At 40.8% G+C, this 27103-nt stretch overlaps 1 protein-coding gene across 4 annotated transcripts in view; it reads left to right on the forward strand.

The window, feature by feature from the left end:
- The window catches only part of MYOF (myoferlin), a 122226-nt gene that overhangs the window by 28553 nt on the left and 66570 nt on the right, over positions 1-27103 (forward strand). For all 4 annotated transcript variants that reach the window (XM_026670749.2, XM_087964202.1, XM_026670750.2 and 1 more), the window contains exons 4-13: positions 6930-7038; positions 8652-8742; positions 13007-13167; positions 13757-13885; positions 15673-15738; positions 15832-15882; positions 16494-16524; positions 17895-18010; positions 19892-20018; positions 26659-26762. In XM_026670749.2, coding sequence (XP_026526534.2) covers positions 6930-7038; positions 8652-8742; positions 13007-13167; positions 13757-13885; positions 15673-15738; positions 15832-15882; positions 16494-16524; positions 17895-18010; positions 19892-20018; positions 26659-26762 — 985 coding nt within the window. The remainder of the gene's footprint in view (positions 1-6929; positions 7039-8651; positions 8743-13006; positions 13168-13756; positions 13886-15672; positions 15739-15831; positions 15883-16493; positions 16525-17894; positions 18011-19891; positions 20019-26658; positions 26763-27103) is intronic.

Consider the following 27103-nt stretch of genomic DNA (forward strand, 5'->3'; position numbering starts at 1 on the left):
CCTATACATTCAACAACATACTTGATTTTCTCAAGTAAGAAAGTTAGAATATTTTTCCTGGAATGCTAAAGTGAAAGGCACATTAGATTCATTCTCCTGGGACTTCTATATGAATGCAGAGACAGTTCCCTTTTGAATTCTGAATATTCTCTCCAACGACTTTGCTAAATATAGCAAAGTCCTCGAATTACGACCACAATTGAGCCCAACATTTCTGTGACTAAGCAAGACAGTAAGTCTGTTTTGCTCTGTTTTATAATCTTGTTTATAAAATTTATAATTGCTGCAGTTCGGAGGTGGGTATTCATCAGGTTCTGACCAGTTCTGGAGAACCAGTAAGCGGAAATTTTGAGTTGTTTGGAGAACTGGCAAATACCACCTCTGACAGGAGGTTTTACAATATCCTTCCCTTGCAACACCCACTAAGCCATGCCTACAGAACCGGTAGTAAAAACTTTTGAATCCCACCACTGCTGCAGTTGTTCAGTTAGTAAGACAGTTGTTAAGTAAATCTGATTTTGCTTGTCAGAAGTTCTCAAAAGGTGATCACATGACCCCGGCCCATTGGAACCATACAGGTAGTCCTCAATTTAAGACCACAATTGAGCCCCAAATTTATGTTGCTAAGTGAGAAATTTGTTAATTTTGCCCCATTTGTACATTTGTTAAGTGAGTTTTGCTCCATTTTACTTTTCTTTTCTTGCCACATTTGTTAAGTGAATCACTGCAGTTGTTAAATTGGTAATCTGGTTGTTAAGTGGATCTGGTTTCCGCATTGACTTTGCTTGTCAGAAGGTCACAAAAGGGGATCACATGATCCCAGGACACTGCAACCGTCATAAATGTGAGTCAGCTGTCAAGCATCCGAATGTAAATCGTGTGATTAAGGGGATGCGGCAACTGTCATAAGTGTGAAAAATGGTCATAAGTCACTTTTTTCAGCACCGTTGTAACTTCAAACAGTCACTAAGTGAACTATTGTAAGTCAAGGTCTACCTGTATGAGCCAGGTGCAAGCATCCAAATTTTGATCACGTGACCATGGGGATGCTGTAATGATTTGTAAGTGTAAAATGTGACCCTGTTGCATTTTTCAGTGCTATTGTAACTTCGAACAGACTTTCAAATTATTGAAAGTCAAGGATTCATAACTTATTCTAAACAGGTAGCATCTTGTAACATGATTCAGAGGCACCCAGAGGAATGCAATTAAAGAGGATTTGGATAATGCTGCAAACATACATGTGCTTGTTAGTTCGAATAGCAATGATTAACCATGAAGCTATTTGTCTGAAATGATATATTTGCCTGAAATGATATAGGGCAGTGATGGCGAACCTTTTTGTTGTGGTGTGCTGAAAGTGTGCGCACCGGGTCTTCCGGTTTGCGAGGCTTCGGCAGCGGCAGGGATTTGCGATCCAGCGCGATCCCTGCCGAGCTCACTGCCAAGGTTCCCCCGATCCGTTTGGATCTGGGGGATATAGCTGCCCTGCAGGGGCAGCTGAAGACAGGGGGGATCTGGAAGGGGGGTAAGGGGTGTTGCAGAGCCCCTCCCCAGCCAGCAAAACCCCCTTTTCCTGAGGCGGAGGAGCGGCGGTCAGCAATGGCCGCCATGAAGAAACCTGCAAACGGATAAGATTGTGCAGGAGGAAGAAAATCGGGGAAATCGTGAGAGTTGTTTCTGGACTGGGATAAAGTTGCCAAGGGATAAGAAAGTTTCCTGGGGCTTGAAAATTGCTACGGAGAAGTTGCTACATTGTTTCCAGAGAGAGTTACAAGTGGCGCACAGAATTCTAAAAGGGAAAGTGTTTTTTTTTCCCCTTCACTCTCCTTCCTAACGTGACAGCGGATGGAACAACAAGAGAAATCTGAAAATCTAGGTAATTAAATACTGAAGAGATAAGGATTTCTGAATGATTTTTAAAAAAAAATATTTTTTTTTTTGCTGTGAGTGGGAAGGGAGAGGGAAAAATTGGATTAGAATTTGAAAATAAGAAGACTGCCTGGATTTTTAAAGAGTTATAAATACTAACAAGGCTTCTGAAAGATATATATTAAATGGAACTTTGTGATCAAACTCCAATCCCAGAAAGAGAAAGTGAAGGAGAAAGTGCTTAAAAGAATTAACCTACTTGGATTGCTTGGTGATTTTACCACTTTTGAGAATTATCTCTGATTGAAAGCACTTGGGTGGTTGCTTGGGAAAACTTTTTCTCTTTATAATGGCATTACTTGTGGACAGATTGAAACTTTTATATCAAAAATATGAAAAAGAAAAGCAAGAAGGGAAGGACGTTTTTGATACTCTTTTTCAGTATTTAGAAATGGCGGTCTACACTTATGTAAAATTGAATGGACAACAGGATGACTGGGACAAAGAAGAAGCCATTTTTGATGAACAAGTGACTTTGGCTGGGGAAGGAGAGGAGAAAGAGAAAAAGGAAAAAGAGACTTTAAGACCTATAAAAGCAACCAAAGAGAAAACAAGATGAAAAAGAGATATTATGTTAGAAGACAACAGAAAGGAGGAAAGCAGAGAAAAAGGGAGGTGGAGAGGCAAAGGGGTAAAGAGGACAGAGAGAAGAATAAGCAAGGGAGAAAGGGGATGAGAAGCCTCAATAGTAGAGAGCAAGATGTAAAGAAACAAAAGTTTTTTAGAGATAATGGGTAAACTTTATTGATAAAGGGATTCTAAAGGTACCTAAGATTGTTTTTTATATTTGTATTTAGAAATAATTTTAGAAAGTTGGAAATAATGTGTAATTGAAAGTGTGATAAAATGTTTAATATAACTTAGTGAAACTTGTCTTAAGAAAAGGGGAACATTTCATGAAATAAGGATTTGAGATATGATGTGGGGGGGAATAATTGTGGAAAATATAAGTATTCCCAAAAGGCATGTTATTTAATTGAAATGGATAAAATGGTTAAGATATAAAGGAGTTGGAGAGAAAGATACAAATGAATGTCAATATTAATTAGATTGTGTTATTTCAGTGGAATTTTTTTTTTTTTGAAAGGAGAGATTTGAAGTAGGAGAAGCAGGAATACCTTAATGAAATAATGATTTAAAATATGTGATGTGGGGGGGAATAATTATGGAAAGTAGGTGCTCCCACAAAAGTATGTTAATTAATTGAAAAGTAATGTGCTAAGTGTTTATTATATAAAAGAATATGAATATTAATGAATAGATTAGTATTGGTATTGATAATATTGTATAATTTTAGAATGTACCAAATAGAATCCCAATGTAAGTTAGGTATTTTATATTAAGTATTATAAATGTAGGGGAAAGAGGTAAAGGTGTCATACTCCAATTAGTGTACAGGAGAAGCTTTTTTTTTAAAGAAGAAAGATAAATCGATAGCTGGAAATAAACAGACAAAGAATAATAAATATTATGATTTGAATTGAGATGAGATAAATAAAATAAAATTAAGAGAATCTAAGAGAGAGAAGAAGCTATATAAAAAATTGAAAATGGTAATAAGATATGGAATGGCATATAAAATGAATATGAATTTGAGTTGGTGTCTGTACAAAGCAACTTTCAGAAAAGATGTTTTTTTTTATGTTTATATGTTTTGTGTTCTTATGTGTTTATGTTTGAATGAGCTAATAAAACCTTGGAGAAAGGTTAGAAAAGGACAATGGAGAGAAAGATAGAAGAAAATAAAGCAAGTTAGAAAGGGAAAATATGTGATTGTAAGAAAATGTGTTAATGTAAAACTTTCAAATAATTTTTAGAAATTTTTAGAAAAAAGGTTTTATGTTTATTTTGTATGTTTTGTATGCTTTTAAAAATTAATAAAATTTGTTTAAAAAAAGTGGTGGTATTGAGCCGGTTCGCACTGGATCGGGTGAACCGTAGCAAGAATTTGGTGTGGTCGCCAAAAAAAAACTCACCTGCCCACTACCTGACATTGCCTAAGGCAGGGTGGGCAACTACGCCCGACATCCGGCCCGTTGGTCTGTCCAATGCGGCCCGCCCTGAAAAAAATGCTGCCATTGGTCTGTCCAATCCCCGCCCCTGAAAAAATCGTGGGCATGGCGTATTGCCCTGTGCCGCGTGGCCCCAAAGCTGCAAAACAGTGCGGAGCGATCTAGGGTAGGAAAGAAAAGAAATTTGTAAAGGCCTCGGCTGGGAGTTCAAATCACCTTCGAGTGCGACCTTCCAAGGTGAGTCCCCGATCCCCTTTTTTTCCGGGGCTTCCAGGCTTAAACTTTGCAAAGGCAAAGCTTACAGGCTGGAGCGTTCCCGCCGAGGAGCGGGAAGGGTTCCACCCGGCGGGCGGGCGGCTGCTTGGAGCCACCTAAAGCTAGGCCGCTGCTGGTGGAGCCTTGCCCTGCCTTGTGCCCGCTTCTCGGCTCGGCGGTCCTGCTCAGGCAGCACTTTAAAGCCTGCTCCCAGCACCCGAGCAACTTCCCAGCAACTTTCGGCTTCCTTTAACTCGCGGGCGCTTGCGCTGACCCGAGCCGCGCGGCAGAGGGGAAGCCCGGTGGCGGGCAGGCTGCTTGGAGGAGGCGACCCGACAGTGCTCCGGCAGCAGCAACAGGCAGTCGCCCGGCTCCGCTCAGGTGTCCGGCTGGGGCTGTCAGGAGTTGCTACCGCCGGCGCAGCCAGTGCGGCTCAGTCACAAAACCAGAAGCCGCTGAGCCTGAGCCTCCGGTGCCGCTGCTCCTGCAAAGCACCGCCGCGCTCTTCCTTTTTGCCTTTCCTTCCCGAGGCAACGGCGGACTGGAGCGCGCGGAGCTGCGCCAGCGAGCAACTCCTGACTCAGGGGCCTCCAAGGGGAGGGAGCCTCCGAGGGGAGGGAAGAGGAGAAGAGGGGGAAGTGGGGGCGATTCCCAAAAATATTGTGCTGACCCGCCCGCCTGTCAAATTTTAAAGTCAATGCGGCTCCCGAGCCAAAAAGTTTGCCCACCCTGGTCTAAGGTATTTCTTTCTTTTTTTCCCTCCCAACAATCAGCTGTAGATAAGATCAGCTCTGCTGGGATTTCCCTTGCTGAGGCTCAGCCCCCCTTACATTTTTGCCTTCCAGAGCCCCAGACGAGTCTTAGGGGAGCAAAAATGCCCCCCCCCCGAGGCTTCTCTGAGGCTAGGAAGCTCCCAAAACGGAACTGGGAGGGGTGCTGCGCGCCTCTCCCATGCTCTGTTCCTTTTCTTCCAGAGCCCCAGAGGAGCCTTAGGGGAGCAAATATGACCCCCCCCCCAGAGGCTCCTCTGTGGCTAGGAAGCTCACAAAAATGGGTGGGGGCTGCAAAAAAAAAATCCACACGCCCCCAGTCACATGGCCACGCCCACCAAGCCACGCCCACAGAACCGGTAGTAAAGGTTTTTGAATCCCACCACTGGTGCGCACCCACAATGCAATGTGCCCCACCACCACCCTGCGCATGTGTGCGCCAACACCCCATGCCCCCTTACCTGCACTGTGCATGCGTGCACCTCCAAGTTGATATTCGGCCTGTTTGAGGCCGTTTTCACCCTCCTGGAGGCTTGAGGGAAGCCTTTGCAGCCTCGGGAGGCTGAAAAACGGGCCTTCCGGAAATACCGGAAGTGCCAAAACAGGCCCGTTTTCAGCCTCCCAATGCTCCAGAGGCTTCCCTCTAGCCTCTGGGAGGGCGAAAACAACCTCCCCTGGGCTCCAGAGGCCCTCCAGAGGCTGAAAACAGGCACTTCCAGTATTTCCGGAAGGCCCATTTTTCGGCCTCCCGAGGCTGCAGAGGCTTTCCTTGAGCCTGGGAGACCAAAAACAACCTCAAATGGGCCAAAAATCAGCTGGGAGGTGCACACATGTGCAGTGCAGGTAAGTTTGCCTGGGGCTCGCGTGCCCGCACAAATGGCTCTGCATGCCACCTGTGGCACGCATGCCATAGGTTCACCATCACGAGTATAGGGTTTCCTGCTTGATCAAGGGATTGGACTAGAAGACCTCCAAGGTTCCTTCCAACTCTGTTATTCTGTTATTCTTATGCAACACAGTCCCCCTTTGCCTAGAAGTTTTGTCTGTGTATGGATACAGTAAATTTGAAGCCTAAAATTTCAGTGCTAATATTACTACAATATGTAGATCTTTTACAATGTAAAGCATGTTTTTCAATCTTGACAGTTTTAAGATGTGTGGACGTCAACTCCCACCATTCTCCAGCTGGTCAACTGGCTAGGGAATTCTGGGAATTGAAATCCACATATCTTAAAAGCTGCCAAGGTTGAAAACACTGAAATATCTTCCAGATAGATTGATATACAAAGACATCAATTCCCAGCATTCTCCAGCTAGTCAACTGGCTAGGGAATTCTGGGAGTTGAGATCCACATCTTGAAAATTGCCAAGGTTGAAAACACTGAAGTATCTTCCAGATAAATTGATATACAAAGAAGTAAATTCCCAGCATTCTCCAGCTAGTCAGCTGGCTAGGGAATTCTGGGAGTTGAGATCTACATATCTTAAAAGTTGCCAAGGTTGAAAAACATTGAAGTATCTTCCAGATAGATTGATATACAAAGACATCAATTCCCAGCATTCTCCAGCTAGTCAGCTGGCTAGGGAATTCTGGGAGTTGAAATCCACATATCTTAAAAGTTGCCAAGGTTGAAAAACACTAAAGTATCTTCCAGATAGATTGATATACAAAGCCTACTAGCTTCAGCCATTAGAGGTATTGGTCATAATGGCTTGGGAGATGAGAGTTATAATTCAAGACATTTGGAAAATATCAAACTGGAATAGTTTACGTTTTCAGCCCATGGCCATTGCGGTATTTGATAGCTTTGAATCATGTAGCAAATCTGAGCATATTCGTGATCAGTAGTGATTTTCAAAATCTCAGGCCTAAGTTGTCAATTTCTCAAAGGAAAGCATTGTTTTTCTTACAGTACCATAAGTGTCCTCTTGATAACAGATTTCCATTCTTTCCTTGCAGGCTAATTGGCACGGCATCAGTAGCACTCAAGGAACTAGTAGGCACGCAAAGTAGATCTCTTCCATACAAGCTCATACCCCTACTAAATGAAAAGGGACTAGGAACTGGAGTAAGTGCCCTCTTTATTTTTATTATTTAGCTGGATAAAATGTTTCAAAAACATGGGGAACTTTTCAGAAGTATAAATCCGGAGCTGCAATCAAAGATGGCCGAGAGGAAAGATCAGATGATTATTTATGAATGTATTTATACATTAAAATAACTAACAAAACAAATATATACATGTTAAAAGGAAACATATCTATACATTGGTTTTTACTGGTATTATTCTAATATACTGCTTAAACTACTGTGGTATCCTTCTGAAATGCAGCCTACGTTTAAATACTACATCCATAAATTAATATTAAAGCTCCAAAGAATTGGTGATCCAAATTTTCTCAAATGGTTAGTCCTCAACTTACAACCACAATGGGGACCAGAATTTCTATTGCTAAGTCAGTCATGCCTGATTTTACAACTTTGTTTGCCACAGTTGTTAAGTGATTCACTGCAGTTGTTAAAAGAATCATGAGGTTGTTACGTGAATCCTGCTTTCCTCTGTTGGAAGAATTATCCTTCTGGGTTCAGTTCCAAGGGAAAAAACACTGGAAACATGGAGGTTGTTTCGAAAGATGGTTTAATGGTGGACAGGATCACATGCCCTGGATGAAGAAGGAAGGAAAAAAGGGCTGAGATGCTGAGAGACCTTTAGTTTTATAACCTGTGTTGGACCCCACCGTAGTGTTTCCTGTTTCTGTGCAAGAAATGTATCCCATTGGCTGTCAGACTCCCAGGGGCGGGGGTCTTAACTAACTTTGTAGGCTTTGTCTGGACTACATGGCTTCACCTGAGTGCTGGCTGATACAATCTTCCCAGGTCAGATGGTGAGGTGGGTAGAGGCCTTTGTTATGTAGAATACTCTGGCCTAGGCCTTAATGGCCCATTAGCAAAGGTGGGGGGCCAGATTTTCTGCATCTCTGAGGTGAGTTTTTGCTTCTGAATTTCTACTCTTTTTAGGGGAAATATTCTGCCTTTTTAATATTTCCCAGTATATTTCATTTTTCTAGGAGAGGGTAGGTGCTAACTTTCTACACCTCGTTGGTTTTTCTTGTTCGATGTTGGATGGGAAGGTCACAAATGGTAACCACATGAGCCCTCTGCATTGCAACTATCGTAAATATATGCCAGTTGCCAAGCAACCAAATTCTGATCACGTGACCATGGAATGCTGCAACAGTCATAATAGCAATAAGCACTTAGACTTATATACCACTTCACAGTGCTTTACAACCCTCTCTAAGCGGTTTATAGAGTCACCATATTGCCCCCAACAACCTGGGTCCTCATTTTACTGACCTCGGAAGGATGGAAGGCTGAGTCAACCTTGAGCCGATGAGAATTGAACTCCTGGCAGTGAGCAGTGAGTTAGCCTGTAGCAGTGCATTCTAACCTCTAGTTGTAAATTCTAAGCTCTAGTTGTAAATCACTTTTATCAGTGCCGTTGTAATTATGATCACTAAACAAATGGTTGTAAATCAAAGACTATACTGGACATACAAAATAGCTTCACGAAATTAAGAGAATATGTTAGATAAGCAACATGGGTGGCCTGCAGGTCCGTAGGAGCTTCTTGAATTTATCCATTGCAGCATTTGCAAGTTCTTTTTTCTTTTAATTTAGGCAACAATTGATTTGGTGGTAGGCTATGAGCCACCAGCTGGACTTCCAAATCCAAATGACCCAGGGGGAACTAACGCAGAGAGCACTGAAGGTATGCTACAACCACTATTCCCACTCATCCTTCCATAAGCAAAGATAAGCAATAAATTGTCCCAAGATATTAGTTGCCTGCATTTTAGTATTATATGGAGGAACTTTCCACTTTTTCTTTCCCTCGATCTGTGGACTAGCGTAACTTTCTCTCCTTCTCCTTTGGCACTGCTTTGAGAAGATCAAAAACACCTTTTGGCTTTAAAATAGCACTGATGTTGTTACTTAGTTTGGGTAATGAAATTGCGAGACAACAACCAGGCTCAGAAAGCATCAAGGACCCTTGATCAGTGGTGGGATTCAAATTTTTTTACTACCGGTTCTGGGGGCGTGGATTGGTGGGCATGGCAGGGGAAGGATACTGCAAAATCTCCATTCCCTTCCCACTCCTGGGGGAAGATTATTGCAAAATTCCATTCCATTCCCACCCCACCCTGCTAACCTGCTTTCCAGCTCCGTTCTCCTGTGCAGGGCAACAAAAGAAGATCCAGCCGATCAGCTGGGACTCGTGAGGCAGAGAATAGATGGGGGTGGGGCCAGTCAGAGGTGGTATTTGCCAGTTCTCCAGAACTGATCAGAACCTGCTGAATACTACCTCCGGTGGTGTGTGTGTGTGTGTGTGTTCATTCCTAGGGACATATAACACAGTGCATTCAACCTTCAAAACGGAATTGAAACTGAAATAATATATTTCACATTAGCATTTGCAATATGCAACTGCCACACCCTACCACAAGGAGTGAAATTATAACGGGCGATCTACTGTAATGCCTTAATAGGAACTGTGTTGCCCAAATAAAATATTTCAAATAAAATTATTATTCCACTGATGTCACCTAGTGTTATAACGTTGAAGTGGATAAGTAGCAACAATAATCTACATTTCAAAATCAGCTTCTCTCAAAAAAAATTTTTTTCAGATTCCCCATTGGACAGAAATCAAATTATTAGAAAAATAAAAATTGCTTATAAAGATAATAGGAAACAAGTGGTTATTCTAAGAGCTTTATATAGTCCCACACAAATAGTCAAAAATAAAATTGTCCTTTAAAAAAATGCCACTTCAGGCTCCAAATGCAGATTTGTACAGTGTTATTGTGATTTTGGTTAAAAGAATACATGGCTTCCTTTATTTAACTTGTTTGTGTTTAATTAAAAACTAAAGAGCCAGCTTATTTTTTTACAATACAATTTTAAGTTTAAAGGTGACACCAACAGGAAAAACTAGTTTTTTGTACCTTGGGGGAAGGTAATGCTCTCTCCTTAAAGTATATTTTCCTATTTACAAAGTTTTCTTTTTCTCACCTAGGAATTAAGATAGCATATATCGGCTATTCAGCAGGCTGTCTATAAAACTAATAAAATGGTTTTCATAACATAAAAAGCCAAAAATTTTGGAGAGGCTTTAAATCATCGTAACAATTATTTTGGTCAGTTGCAGCTGGAACAGGGAGCTGCAGGTCTAAACCTGAGTTATAGACAGGAGGTGAAAGTGGCTGGCATTGTTTATTTCCCCACCCAGTTCTTAAAGCAGCAAATTTGATAACCAAACTGCAGTATGTAGCCGAGCTGTTTCTTTCAACCATCAATCCTACATAACTGGAGAGGTAGCAGCTTTCACATAGCGTTTGCAAAAATCCAAATTATTACTAGATGGCAGCACAGTGAGAGAAAACTCTCGTTCTTTCTTGACATCTGATGGTGTTTCTGCAATCTAGACAGTAACTCTATTTAATCTTTGTGTGTCATATAACTTTTGTTGAGCCTTCTATAACGTACTAGATAGCCTGTGAGTTGGTGGGTCATTGTTAGAGTTATTTCTTTTTCCAAACAGAGAAGCAGAGTGAGCACAGGAGGGTCAAAAAAATTGCAAGTAACTTTCCATTTCCTGTCAGCTCCCTCATTAAGTTTCCTTGTGAGAAGCTGACAAGAAGCATTGGAATGTTCCTTTCTCCCTTCCTTCCCTCCCTCCCTTCTTTCTACCACATCAAGTTTAGGCTTCCTGCCAGCTTCCCTATTGTCTTAATAAATAATAATAATAGGTGCCCTGAGGGGGAAGGTGTACAAGGGTGTGGTAAATGACTGGAACAGTGTGAATTTGCTTGTGGAAAGCTGGCAGGGAGCGTGGACAGTCACAGTTGAGTTTACACTTTTTGCTGGCATTCTCCATCTTTTGTGTCCTTGGATCTGGAGGAGATGTGGACTCCATCTGCTCATCTTTGATAGACTCTGGCAGCTACTCCAAAACTTCCCATGAAAACCATCCAGAACAGGGGTGTCAAACTTGATTTCATTGAGGGCTACATCAGGGTTGTGTTTGACCTCAGTGGCCCGGGGTGGGGGCGTGGCCAGGTGGTGGTGGACATGGATGGGGGTTCAGCGTGGCAATGGTGGGCGTGACACAGAACTCGTGTCAGGGGTACCTGTGTGGCCAAGTGCTAAGGTAGGACTTCCCTGAGACCCTTATTCTCATTATAATCTCCTTCCTTCCTTTTCTTCTTTTTCCTTACATCTTCGTTCTCCTTTCTGCTTCCTTCCCCTCTTTCCTTATTTTTCCTTCCTTGCTCTCTTCCCATCTTCCCATCTTCCCTTCTTTTTCTTTGTCTTTCCTCTTTCCCTTTCCTGTCCCTTCTTACATGCTCAAATGCAAAAGGGGAAACATTTCTCCTTTTGTTTTGTTTTTAGTTTGTTTTGATAGCCCTCTGCCAGCAAAAATGGAGCCGGGCAGGACTGCACACAGTCCCCCCCTTCACTTCGTTTTCAGCTGCAGCCCTCTGCCGGTGACCCAAGGACCAGCCCGCAGTACCTCTGCCATCAAAAACAGAGCTTAGGGGCCATGTGCATCTGCCCCCAAGCTCCATTTTTGCTGGCAGAGGCACCACAGGCCAGTCCTTTGCTGTTCCTAGGCAAAGGCCCATTCCCACATTGTGGGCCAGATGTGGCCCGTGGGCCTTGAGTTTGACCCCCCCCCCGATCTAGAACAATGTTTCTCAACTTAAGGAACTTTAAGATGTTTGAACTTCCACTCCCCAAATTCCCCTGCCAGCTTATTCACCTTGGATAAACTACAGGTAGTCTTTTAACTTAGGACTTAGTGCTTTTTTGAAGTTATGATGGACCACCCCAAAGGCTACTTATGAACCGGTTGCAAAGTTATGGCCACTGTAGCACACACACCCCCATGGTCATTCACCCTTATGACCAACTGCAGGGACACAACAGTGCCCCCATCGATCTCCTCCACCCAATCAGCCTCTCTGAGTCCCTGCAGGCCTTGGGTTTGCTTCCCATGCAGCCACTCAGGGATTGTTCTGTCCTAGGCTTTCCTCAAAAGCACTAATCCAACTCTGAGTCCCAGCAAAACCTCTTTTATTAAGTGGATGTGAATTTAGTGCAGCTTGGCAAAAAGTCTTGCAAAGACATACTAATTAGCTCAGACCTTATCTATCTTGGAAAGCTGCCCGGTAAATATTTCCATGCGCTGTGCTGACAGAGAAGGGCTGGGTTACACATCTTCATGAGGCTGGAATGAATGAACGAACAAGAGAGTTGTTTCCTGCAAAAAAAAAAAAAACCTCCCTTTTTGCTCCTCTTTTAATCCTGATGGGAGGGGCCATTCATCATCCACCTGTGGCCTTACTCCCACGTTGACCCTGAGTTCTTAATTGTTCCTTCCTTTTGGCTGCACATGCACAGGCTGGGAACCGGTTCCAGAAGCTCCCCTGCATTACTGCTGTCCAAGCCCAAAGGCTGCTGATGACTGCCAGCCTGCCCTGGCCCCCCATTTCTGCCTCTGATGCAGAGCCCTGGTCCAAGCCTTCCTCAGCCTCCAGGACTGGCCCAGGTTCCTCCACAGCTTCCTTGCTGTCCGACTCTGCTGCTAGCTCTGTCAGGCGCTGGAGAACCACAGCTGGGATTTTCATGACTCGGCCTATTCCCCAGCCAGCTTCAAGGTCCAGCAGCAACTAACTTACCTTTCTGTGGTTTTTTTAATAGCTTCTGAGAGAGCCTCTCAGCCAAGACTTAGTTTTCCTATACAGAAGCAGCCTCATATCATTCTGCAAGCAGATGCTATTCTCACGATCCTTGGAAACGTCCATTTTTTAAGGTGGCGCCATTTCATGATTTATCCATCTCATTTTACTCAGCCCTGGAGACTAGCACTTTCAGAGGTCCATATGAGTGCTGGGATCTTTCAGGTTCCTTCACTCGTGAGTTTTTCTTACAATGTTTTCAAGGATAGTAACGTTTCAAATTGTTGGTAGATGGTGAAGAAGATGGCGGTAATGAGGGTACACCCGATGGTGGAACTGGAGTTCTCCCCCAAGGTGGTCCAAGCAGTTCCCGTGAAGTTCAGCTTGCTCAGCATATTACCAAAGGAAAGAAAAATCGCAGGGTGCTTTCTAATAAACCTCAAGATTTCCAGGTTGGAAAATAATGAATTTTGTCAGTAATACGGCAATCCTAATCCTAATAATTTTACTTAGAGTAAGCACCACTGAGTTCAATGACACATGTATTCTTACCTGAAGCTTACTTCTTACATATAAGGCACAGGCTTGCATTGAGGTTAGTACAGTTTGGGCAACATATTTATTTTCTGTTTAGAAATCTCTTCCACAAGCTGTTATTTCAGTTTTGGAAGATTCTTTTCCCTGGTGTAATGTTTTTGGCTCCAGTTCATTACAACAAAGGAGTGTATAAATAAATTTGAGAACTTAAGAATAAAGACTGGGAATACTTGTTGCATTCCAAGTAACTTAATAATATCCACTATGCTAATTATGAAAAATACTGAAGCATTAGTCTCTAAATGAGGGATTTTTAACTTTTTGGTGAGATAGATTCCTGTAACTGTCTGAAGAATCCTACAGACCCCTTCTAAGAAAAAAAATGTATTTTATGCATAAAATAATTATTTCAGATAATGAGATTTATTGAAATTCAATTGATAATGTCCAATTAATAGAAAATATCACCCATTTAATATATATCTCATTGTTACTTGTTACCAGATTCGTGTTAGGGTCATTGAAGGCCGTCAGTTGTCTGGGAATAACATAAAACCAGTTGTAAAAGTACATATTGGTGGTCAGACTCACAGAACAAGAATTAAAAGAGGAAACAATCCCTATTTTGATGAGGTAAGTATAACATATATAATTCTTACCCCACCCCCCACTCTTTATCCTGTAGAGCAGTGATCCTCAACCTTTTTGACGCCGCGGCCCAGTACCGGCATCAGCTGGGCGCCGCGGCCCGGTACCGGCATCAACTGCGCCGCCATCTTTTTGATGAAAAGTGCTTCCGGTGACCTCACGAAGCTCGTTTTCATCAAAAAGATGGCGCCCTTCGGTGAGCTTTTCCGGGTAGAAATGGCTTTCTACCCGGAAAAGCTCACGAAGCGCGCCGCCATCTTTTGATGAAAACGTGCTTCTGGTGAGCTTTCTACCGGAAAAGCTCACCGGAAGCACTTTTTCATGAAAAAGATGGCGGCGCCCAGCAAGCCGCGGCCCAGTAGGAGTTGTTCCGCGGACCGGTACCGGTCCACGGACCGGTGGTTGGGGACCCCTGCTGTAGAGAATTAGAGAGGGTCAGATCTAAAATACTTTGTCAAATTCCATTCTTGATCCAGATTTCTCTTATCTGACCATTTCATTGGCTGTGGTTTTAATGCCTCTTTTTTTCTGCCTCTTCCTCAAGGTTATTCTCACAGCTTATGACAGTGTGTACATTGAATAGATTATCTGAGATTCCAGGGCTGCTGTACAGTAGCTATCTGACCTCTTTACAGAGCTAGGATTGCCAGATTGCAATGTTTTGGGTCAAGATGAGATAACAAACACTAAAAATTGTAAACTCAACATAACATAACTCAGGTGTCCTCCCTAAGCATGCATCCCCAAACAGGAAAAACAGAAAGTTTCCACAAACACGTGGCCACCCCAGGGGTGGGATTCAAATGTTTAAACAACTGGTTCTGTGGGCGTGGCTTAGATGTGGGCGTGGCTTGGTGATTATGTGACTGGGTGGACATGGCTTGGTGCTCATGTTATTGCGCTGGGTGTGGCCAACTCAATATCACACACATCAAGGCACGCATCTCCTCGACTGGCCTCTCATGACTGTGGGGATGCTGCAACAGCCATAAGTGTGCAACAGCCGTAAGTGAATAAGTCACTTTTTTCAGTGCCATTGTAACTTTAAATGGTCACTCCACACAAGCAAAAGAGGGGGAAAAGCTCCAGAGAATTTCCAGAGATAGGAAGTCTAGTCCTGCCAAGAATGTAATAAGGGTTAACGGAGATGCAGTTTCTCTAAGCAACACCAGAATGTTTCCTTCCTGCCTTCCTTACAGGATTAGGCCAGTAATTTCTTCTAACAACCGGTTCTCCAAACTGCTTAGAATGTTAACAACCGGTTCTAGCGAATAGGTGCGAACTGGTAGAATCCCACCCCTGCTGCTGGGGGTTCGCAGGGGTTTCGGAGAACCCCTAGCTAAGATTCTGAGTTCGGAGAACCCCCAAATCCCACTCTTGACTGCCCCCCCACCCGTCCTAGGAGTCCCCATGTGGCCCATTTTGGATGCACAAAAGCTCAGGGAGGCTGAAAAAATGGGCCTCCTGGAAGTTTTGGAAGGCTAGAAATGGGCCCATTTCCCAGCTTCCAGGGAGCCTCTGGAGCCTGGGGAGGCCGTTTTTGCCCTCCCAGAGGCTCGAGGAAAGCCTCCGGAGTCTGGGGAGGGCAAAAAATGCCCCTTCCCGCTGTGGTGCAGGAGGCCGACAAGGCCGTGCCCACCATGGCCACGCCCACCGAGCAACCCCTTGCTAAAATTTTTGAAGCCCACCTCTGGGTAACCATCAAACACTTCTATGTTACACCCCAGTTTTTCCTGCAGGTTTAGCCTAAAACTGTTTCCCCTTCCTAACAGATATTTTTCTACAACATACACAATATGACGCCTTCAGAGCTCTTTGATGAAACCATAAGCATTCGGGTAAGGCAAATGAACGATTGTCTTTATTATTGCTTTACGTTTTGTTAAGTTAAAGTTATAACTTATTCTACTTCTTCATTTCCTTCATTTCAGGTTTATGATTCTTATTCTTTGCGTCCTGATAGTTTAATGGGGGAATTTAAGGTAAACCTTCTTGATGTTCCACTATAAATTCATTTGGAGCTTACTCAACAGGAAATTAAAAGACAAAGAACCAAAACATGTCCCATTAAAGACATTTGTTCAAGGCAATATCTGCTTTTTTTTTAATTTTGAAAATGTAAATGTGTGAGCAGTTTTCCTCTTGCCAATCTAGAATGAAAGAAATGGGAAAAAGATCCAAATTTTTATTACATTTTTTTTTCTCAGGCTGAGAAATTATTTATCCAGTTCTGATAACTGTAAAACATTATCTCTGCCTGAATTAATGTGAAAATACTCTGTTGGATTTAAGAACAAGAAGCAAAATCTGGATCCAGCATTAAGCATATTGATGTGAGAAGGTTAATATCTATAACCGGTTTTGGCAATTGATTGTGTTTGTGTAGCCACCATAAAGCATTAGTTTGGGTATGGCTTACTTTTAATATAAATATACTTTAGTTACACATGTTTAAATTTAGATCCTATACTGCATGTGACAGAAGAGGTATTCAGAAGCAAATGAATTTTAAAGCCACATATATTGTATTATATTTATTTGATTACTCTATCATTAACTCTAAGGCAATAATATTAATATATTTGTATTACAGATTGATGTTGGTTATGTCTATGATGAACCTGGTAAGTAATCTTCATACAATATATCCTAGGTTGACTGAGACTTAATCATATCTAGTAATAGATGGCTTGACTAGGATGGGGCTAATTTTAAGACTTGATCTAGCCTGTATATTCAACCATAGAAAGAAGGGATATATTTTGATGTTACAGTTATCAGCAGGGCACTAGAATTACAATCTGTATTTATTCATTAAAAGTAAGATTTTTTGAAAGAAAAAGAGATTCTATGCTCACTCATAAAAATATGGAGTGTGTTGATAGAACTGTTGGTAGGAAAATCAACCATCAGCTTTTCTCTTTTAACATATGGTAGTATGAGTTGCTCGGTTGTGGTAGGTTTAATTGACTTTTCAGTTACCTGAATGATAGATATCAAGTGCCAGATACTCCATACCTATGACTCCTCAAGCAGCTTCTAAAGATGTGTGTACCACTCTACTGAAAGCACTAATCCAAGTTGTAAGATAGCCTAGATCAGGGATCTCCAACCTTGGCAACTTTAAGACTTGTGGATTTCAACTCCCAGAATTCCTCAGCCACCTGGCTGAGGAATTCTGGGAGTTGAAGTCCACAAGTCTTAAAGTTGCCAAAGTTGGAGACCTCTGGCCTAGATGTTTACAGATGGTTACGGGCATGAAATGAAGCAGAAGACTATTCTCCGATTAAGGAGAAGCATCAGATACATCTTCCTTCTTTATTCCATTACTTATCTCCACTCCTGTGACCTGTCATCTGAGCTATTTCTAAATAGGTTACATCTATGTCTAAAAATAGCCTGCCAGGTTGATGGCGTGGAAGAGGAGCATAGGGAGACATCTTTCTTAGTTTACTTGGCACTCTTTCTCGAACCCTGGGATGGCTATAAATCACGTTAACAACTATGGAGCAGGTATGCAGAATGAAGCAGGAGGGAGCAGTGCTGGCTGTAAGAAGTCATGGCCATCAGCATCTCTGGAAGTAGTGCCAGCATGAGGTTCCTCCCCAAAAGAATACAAGTAAATACAATCTCCATGTTGGAAAAATCACCTGTGTTCATTGGTGACCAAAGGTGACAGTGGAACTCACCTCTCCTTTCTGGTTTAATCTGGTCAATGTAGCGTAGAACCAGCACTCACCCAAGAGAAAATGCTGCTCTTATTTTTAAATGCATGCCTAGTGCTCTTATGCATCCAAGTATACAAACAGTCGACGTAATATTCATTGAAGTCAGTTCCAGCTCCAGTTTCACATCTTCTTTTTCCCATATCAGCAGCAGGAAAAGCAGAAGAAACTCTTTTTCCCACCATCACAATTTACAAGAGACAAAAATTCATGTAAACACGATTTGACTTGGCTTCAATGTTCATGTTCAATGTTCTTTTGCCTTTCAGGCCATGCAGTCATGAGAAAATGGCTGCTTTTGAATGACCCTGAAGACACCAATTCAAGTCCAAAAGGCTACTTGAAAGTCAGCATGTTTGTTCTTGGAACAGGAGATGAGCCACCTGTAAGTGTATTAGATGTGCATATTTTTTTCCCCTTCAATACGTCTTAAATTGGGTACTTCATTTTAACACCCGGGTGAGGCTTTATGTTTAATGGTAGAAGACACTCAAAAAATGAACCTGCTGACCCTTTGTTTCTTTTCCCTAGTTCTGCTTATTCCGCTACTTTCCACTCTGTCGCCGCACAACCTTTCTTCCATGGCCTTCAACACTGCTGCCTTTTGAAGGTACATCTCCTCTTAACCTTTTTCACGTTTTCATTTCTTGGGTTCAGCTTCTCCTTCCTCGTAATGCTGCTTTATTCCTGCTGTTTCATTCGGTTGCAAAAGAACATGTGAATATTTTGTGGGAATGTCAAGGATTCCCACTCTAGAACATTCTGATGTCTGGACACAATTTTCATAAGCATTCTCTGAAAAAGGTCAACTTTTTGTGATTGAATTTGCCTAGTTAAAAATCACTGTTTAAAGAAGACAAATAATTGAAATTATTTCTACCATTATTTCCAGTCCTCCAGAAGCTCTGTTATTGCAGACAACTTATATGTCTTTTTTTCTTGGCATGCCACGTCAGATATGTTTCCAAATAAAATACTGGATGGCAGCCACATACTACTTCATTTTCTTAGACTAGCTATGCAGTTTAGATAATTTTTTGTGGCATCTAGGCATACTCTTAGAAATAAATATTTTGATTAAAAATAATTGTATTAAAAAGGGAGTAAGGAGTATGATGGACACCTATTGATATATTTCTGTGCATATTGGTATCTGAGACACTTCCCAGAGTTGCTCTGTTAATGAGACATATGGTCTCCAAAATTGAAATAGAAAATAAATATAATCAATAAATGCACATTGATTATCGCTGTGTCTTATTTGGCCTGATCTTTATATTTTCCAAGATTAAAATGAATAAAGAATCCATTGTAGGCTGGCTTTTTATATTTTTTTATGATGATAATGTATTTTGCATATTTTACAAACTAAAAACTAATCATGTTTTAACTAAAGTTGAGCAGCATAAACTATAGTATATATAAATTAGGATCTGGAAATTCATATTTTTCATAAATAGTATTCATGGATAGTATTCATATTATCAATGTCAACCAATGAAAGGTCCTGAAGCGGTCATTTCAGTAGAAGATTCCTTTAAAAGTTCAATGTTTAAATAGGATGGAGAAACTAAATGGGGATGCAGGATATCTTTGTAATTTCAAAGGTACTGTTAATGTGGAAATAAGCTATATCATTTTGTTTAGCAAATAAATAAATGTAGAAGAGTAGTCACTTGTTATCTGACTTTTAAAAAGTTCTGTTTAAAGCAGGAATTAGATATTATTATCCAGAACTCATTATTAAATGTCATTATTTACAACGTATAAACATTGAGAGGACACGACATTCCTGAAAGGATAACTAATTGCTCAGTGCATTTCTAGCTACTCCTGTGATACCAATATATTTCCAATGTTCATTAAATGCTATTGATAATAACTGATGCCATTATTTGCAAAAATCTAAGAAAATCAACCATAGATACTGCTGTGATGTCCAAAACCTAAACCAGTTGGATATATGAAATTAAATTAATAGAGTTAGGAAATATCTCAGGCCTAACTTAACTTAACTGCAGTGATTCACTTAACAACTGTGGAAAGAAAGTTGAAAATGAGGCAAAATTCATTTAACAACTGCCTTGCTTAACAACAGAAATTTTAGGCTCAGTTGTGATAGTAAGTTGACGACTACCTGAGCATATTTCCTCTAACCAGGAAAAACTATAACTTTGCAATCTTTGGGGGTATTAGCTGGTTGGGAAGAAAGGTTACTTTCAAAAAGAAAAAAGAATAGAATAAAACTCAAGTATGTCTCCAACAGGTGGAAAACAGAGAACGAGAGAATGAAAATGATGATGTGGAAACCAACCTGTTGCTCCCAGCTGGAATAGTCCATCGATGGGTTACTTTTGTTCTTAAAATCTACAGAGCTGAAGATATTCCTCAGAGTATGTATCATAGTTATATATTATTAACATGGGGGAAAATAAGTGCATTTATTATGTTAGAAAATTGGAGAGAAATATTTGTAGATTTCTTAAACTGCTACTACTGCTGCTGCTGATAGTGATATTTGACTTGAAATCCCAAAGTTGCATTTTCAAGAGGCAACTGGACTTTATGGAAACCAGAAAGCATTGAAAAAATACCTTTGGGACAACTATGACCTGGATGACTGAGAATATCCATATATATTTGACTTCAAAGGCCCCCAAATCAGAGAGACTTAATTAAACCTGCATCTAGAATGTACCACATTTGTCTACAGCTGGAAACCTCTGTAATATTGTTAACTAAATATTGCTGTAGGTTCAAAATGTGCTGTCTCCAGGGGCATTTAATAGTTTTTATTAAAGGAAACACAGCCCACATTAGACAGGTTATGATGCAAAGTGGGCAAATTTAGAGAAAGAAAATTTTTCCTTCCCAGCCCCCCCGACTTGGACAGGGGTTACAGTATTTAAAAACACCATTTTAGGACTTACATTGCATAATATTACAGTTTTCTTATGATTTTCCATCTACAAATAGCAGTGAAAACTTAGGGAAGGCAAAAGGAGATTGGTAACGCCTGTAAATATTTCTGTGATCAATTAAGGATGCGTAGAAAAAGATTAGCTTTATTAACCTGACATCAATATTTCATGTCAAAAGACTTTTGTATTGAATGTTCAGCTATGTGAATTTTCATTTGCTGTTTGAAGGGATACAGCCCAGATAAATCTCTGGGACAAAGTGGTGGCAGGGTAATTCAGGAATCAGGTGACTAGGTCGACGAGCTCGGAATCCCAGCGACATTTCGAGCAGCGGATTTCCCGAGTGGAGTTTGGGGAAACAGCCCCAGAGGGAAAGGAAACAGCCCCAGAGGGGAAAGAGAAAGTGCCGGGAAACGATCGGGAAGGGCCGGCAGAATCATCTCCCCAAGAGAAAGTGGGGACTGCAGCCGCGATCTTATCAGCGCCCCAAGAATCTGCCTCGGATGGCAGCGCCCGTGATCGGATGGCGGCGCCCGTGATCGGCGGGGCAGGAAGACGGTGAGGAAACGGCGGCATCAGGCGACTTCGCCTAGATAGCCCGACGGGCCTCTTGCTTGGCGCCCTCGGGACTTAGACTCGAATAGAACTAGTTTAGAGTAAACGTTTGGCGGATTGCTGGCCTTTCAAAACAATATCGCCCACGTGAAAGCTGAATAAACCTGGACTAAGAAGTAATTAGAGATAAACGGGACGGCGGATAGAGCATCCTCGATCGTCACGAGAGAAGGAAAAAGTAAGAAGACAAAGATACAAAGATTCGTTCGGGGCACAGAGCGAGCGTTCTCACGACCAGCGAAAGAGCGCAAACAGACAGCCCGGAGCGCAAAGGCAAGCGGGCGAGGGCCATCTCATTCATCAAGGGAAAACAAAAACAAATAGTTTCCTGTGAGCTGTTCAATCTTTCCTTCACTCAGATAAAAACCCTTGGATCATTGTGTTACAACTTCCTGTTTACAGAGTAATAGCGATCTGCTATTCAAACAGCGATAAATTCCTCCCATTCAGCTGCCAGTTAAACAATTAACCCGTTCCTTGCAGACTCTTAATACTACCTCATTACCTCAAATCTTACAACTTTTCTACCTCATCACCTATATCAATGATTAGATAATCAATTTCTATAAAATATTTTATTAATGGTTTAACTGATTTATTGTTTTTAATTGATTAGTGTGATTAGAGTGTTTAGTGCAAATAGTGTGATTACTGACTAGTTTAAAAGATCAAAATTCATGTAATTTAATTGAATAGCAAAATCATTGATCTAGTGCATTTAAATGAACAGTGTGATTAATGATTAGTGTAATTAATTGATTAGTGATTAGAGTAATTAATTGTTCAGGCTGATTGTTGCTCAGGAATATTATCTGACTTGAGAGATTACTGCAATTGATTGTTTGATGTAATATTGGCTATATAGATTACCCAAAATTGTTCCTTTAATTAATTCAATCAACGTACTATTTTAACAATCCTACCATGCCAAAAAGAAAATCCTACGTCAAACCACAACCTAAAGAGAAGATGATCCCCACCAATGAACCACAAGACTCCTGCACATGCCTTAAATGCTACAAAAATCTAAAGGATAATGAAAACTCCATCAAATGTTCTCTGTGTAAAAATACACTCATCACGACTGCTTGGGATTACCTGAGCAGATGATTCAATACCTAAAATCATCCAATGAGTTTCCATATTTCTGCAAATCATGCAGACCCAAACTGGATCTGTCTGAAAGAGTTGATACCATCGAAACCATTGAAACATCCCCTACCATCGAAACCATTAAAACATCCCTCAACATCATAGTAGCATCCCTGGACGCCGTAAAGAAAGAATATCCAACCTTGAAAAAAAAGACACAACACAAAAACCTGAACATCCAATAGCTACAAACCACATCTCTACCAAACAACCACAATCCAATCCAAAACCCAATCCACAAATAAACACAACCCAGACAAATATTGATATCCCAATCCTCATCAGAGAAGCCATTGAGTGTGAACGGAAACGCCCAAACGCCATCTTATTTGGTCTAGAAGACATCAATGTCAATGATGACATCACAACTGTTCGAAACATCATCAGAAATTATCAAGCATCAACCATCTCCGCTGATGAAATACTTGACATCTCCCGCATCGACCGAGAGCTCAAAAATAGAGACGGCTCTGTATTGCGCTTGTGCAGGGTCATTTGCAAAAATGAATCAAGCAAACGTAAATTCATTTATACTATAAACTCACTCGCCAAAACCAACACCAACCATAAGAACCTCCGTTGCCGCCCTGACCTAACCATACAGCAACGTGCCCGCTCCCGTGTACTCCGCATCGAACTCAAAAACCGTCTAGACAATGGAGAGAAGGACCTGTACATTGACTACCATGCTGACTGTATCAAAAGTAAGCCACGCAACCCAATACTCAGCTTTTACCCTCAACCACAACCCTACCTCAACCCATCCACCATCACCCAAGACTAGGCACGCACGCCCCAACTACCTCAATTCCAACTACTGCCGGCCTTAAATGCAAACTACTCAATGCAAGAAGCCTCGTGAATAAAATACCTGAATTTCTCTTCCTCCTAAATATGGCTAACTTCGACATTATATTTGTCTGTGAAACATGGCTCAATGCATCTCTCCCGACTCCATTACCACAGTAAGAGACTATCATGTTTACAGATCAGATCATGAAAATCGTCGAGGAGGTGGTGTTGCTATATTCTATAAAAATCCTTACATCTAAAAAATATCCAAGTTACCCAGGAGCTTGCCCTTCCTGAAACCATCATCTGTGAACTATCCTCAAATATCACAATTCGATTCTTACTATGTTACAGAGCACCTGATTATGACATCGAACATGTAAACAAGCTAAATACATTACTAACATGGGCTACATCCTGCCCATACCCTTTTATCCTTCTTGGTGATTTCAATCTACCTCATATTGACTGGACCCTAAATGATTGTACAACTGAAATCATACACACAACCTTCTACAATGCTATTACAAATCTGGGACTGGAACAACTAGTAATCAACAACACTAGACTAAACAACTGCCTCGATCTCATCTTCTGCAACAGTTTGAACCTAATTTACGGAATACAAACTAAAGAACCCTTTTCCAGTAGTGACCACAATATGATTGACTTTTGTCTCAACATACATCCACACAAAAATCACCACAATGATGTAATCCCCTATTGTAACTTCAAAAAAGGCAACTATGATCTTATAGACAACGATCTCTCATCCCTTGATTGGCAATCTCTATTCACTGGATGCAATACCGTTGAAGACCATTATAACATATTTTTACTTGAAGTCAAAAGAGTCATCAAACTATATGTTCCAACAACAACTCCCAAAACAAAACAAAAAAGCAGATTACCCATATCAATAAGGAAACTTCAATCCAAAAGAGATCACTCTGGCGGAAAAACAAATCTGGTCACGTTGCCAATTTCAAAAACCGATACAAAAATTTATGCCACCAGATAAAGACTGAATGCACCAATTATCACATTAAACAAGAGGAAAACCTTCTAAGCACCAATTCCACCCGAGCTTTTTACAATTTTGTAAACAACAAACTAAAAGACTCAAGGTCCATCCCTCCCTTGATAGGACCTGATGGTAAAGAATGCAACGACAACACCATTAAAGCCAACATCTTTAACACATTCTTGGCTCAGTATTTGTAAACAGCAATGGATCATGCCCAGTATTTCCTAGCCGTACCACAGATAACAACAATGATCTAATACATATCGATTTCACAGAAGACAATGTTGAAAAATCACTACGCAATCTAAAACCATCTCTATCTATTGGACCGGATGGAATATGTGCCTACTTCTTAAGAAAGCTATCCACTGCCATAGCCAAACCTCTAAGCATAATCTTTGAAAATCTTTCAGGACCAGCTCCTTGCCTAACCTATGGTCACAAGCCACAGTCATCCCCATCTTCAAAAAGGGAGACCCAAGCCTAGTTGAAAATTACAGGCCAATCTCCTTATGCTGCGTCACCTGTAAAATCATGGAATCAATTATTAACCAATCCATCATCCTCCACTTAGAGACAAACAACCTACTCTCCAATAAACAATTTGGTTTCAGAAAAAAACTATCCTGTAATCTGCAACTCTTACACTGCAAAAACATATGGACGACACAACTCGACCAGGGCAAAGCAATTGCGCAATCTACATAGACTTCTGTAAAGCCTTTGATTCAGTGGTACACGACAAACTACTCCTAAAAATAAAATCCTATGGTATCTCTGGACAACTGAATAACTGGATAGAAGCATTCCTGTCAAACAGACAACAAATGGTCAAAATCGGGAGCGTTCTATCAAATCCAGTACCTGTCAATAGTGGTGTCCCCAGGGCAGTGTTCTAGGACCAACTCTCTTCATACTCTACATAAACGACCTCTGTGATCATATTAAGAGCAATTGCGTTCTCTTCGCTGATGATGTAAAGCTATTCAATACCACAGACAATACTGCTACCCTACAAAAAGATCTTGACTATGTATCTGAATGGTCAAACAAATGGCAACTTCAAATCTCAACAAATAAATGCTCTGTCTTACATATTGGCAAAAAAATCAGAAAATAAAATACAAGCTGAATAGTCAAGATCTTGTTGATGACCCAAGCTCTGTAAAGGACCTTGGAATACTCACCTCTAATGATCTAAGTGCTAGAGCCCACTGCAACTACATAGCCAAAAAGGCATTAAGAGTTGTTAACCTAATCCTACGTAGTTTTTTCTCTGGTAATATCACACTACTAACCAGAGCATACAAAACATTTGCTAGACCAATACTCGAATACAGTTCATCAGTCTGGAACCCTCATTACGTATCTGATATTAGCACAATTGAGAAAGTCCAGAAATATTTCACAAGAAGAGTTCTCCACTCTTCTACTCATTGTAGAATACCTTATGCCACCAGACTTGAAATTCTAAAACTAGAAAACCTTGAATTACGCCGTCTTGGTCTGACTTAAGCATGGTATATAAAATCATACATTGCAATGTCCTACCTGTCAATGAATACTTCAGCTTCAACCATAACAACACAAGAGCACACAATAGATACAAACTCAAAGTAAACCGCACCAAACTTGATTGCAGGAAATAGAGTGGTCAATGTCTGGAATACTCTACCCGACTCTATAGTCTCTTCCCCAAACCCCAAAAACTTTAACCTTAGACTGTCTACTATTGACCTCACCCCTTTCCTAAGAGGTCTGTAGGGGGCGTGCATAAGCGCACCATCGTGCCTACCGTCCCTGTCCTATTGTTTCTCTTATTCTTTTATTTTTCTTATATGTACCCATTTCATGTATTCACAACTATGTATACACTTATACTTATTATCTTGTAAACAATTGGCAAATCAAATAAATAAATAAATAAAAAAAAAACAGAAAAGAAAGGGAATCAAGTAGATTCGCTGAAAATGACATTTGGCAAAAATACAACGTCATTGATTTGGACAGTTAACATCCTGCCAATAGGAGTCAGGACAACGAGGCGAAGGAGGAAACAGAGAAAAAAACAGAAACTGGAAATTCTTGATAGTTTTTTTCTTAAATTATAATGAACATTTATTTCAAAATTGATCAAGTGTAATGGGTAAGGGTACTGCTTTAATGTTGGAGGGGAAAGAAAAGAGGGAATGGAATAGAATTGTTGCTGCTAAAACAATGCAAAAAGGACTGCCCACTGTCATAGTTTATTGCAGTATTTCTCAAACTTAGCAACTTAAAAATGTGTGGAATTTCAGAATTCCCCAGCCAGTATGCTGGCTCAGGAATTCTGGGGGTTGAAGTTCAAACATCTTAAAGTAACCAAGATTGAGAACCACTGATTTATTGAATAGTTTAAGCATCTGTGGCATTTAGTGCTCAACGGCACTGTTTTGCATGTTCAGAAATATATAATCATGGCTGCAGGTTTTGAGCAATGGAAGGTAACTTCTTTCATTCTCTGTTGTTTTTTTTAAATCTGTCCAGTGGATGATGCCTTTGCACAGACAGTAAAAGAAATATTTGGAGGAGAAGGTGACAAGAAAAACCTTGTGGATCCCTTTGTGGAAGTTTGCTTTGCTGGAAAAAAGGTACTTTGTGCTAATAGCTGTATTGTATACAGCCATGTCTGATAACTGTTCTGATATAAATACGTTTTCACAGAGATCAAATAATAAAAATCTATTGTGGTTTGGATAAAATTACATTTATTTAGAAATGAACAAAGTATGGTTTGCTAATATTATATCATTTTTATAGTTTTTAGAGAAATCATTGTATGTTGTTACCATTAGTTATATGTTAAATATATAGAACTGAACAGAATTAAGTATTTCAACTAATATCTTTAAGGAAAAAAAATCATATGGAAATATATGTATTTTATGTTGCTTGAAAAGACCTTGTCTATTAAAAAGTAAGTAGAGTTACT

The sequence above is a fragment of the Notechis scutatus genome, chromosome 4, assembly GCF_049901735.1.
Source record: "Notechis scutatus isolate UNSWTSFEM ecotype Mainland chromosome 4, rNotScu1.2, whole genome shotgun sequence".
NCBI classification, from domain to species: domain Eukaryota; kingdom Metazoa; phylum Chordata; class Lepidosauria; order Squamata; family Elapidae; genus Notechis; species Notechis scutatus.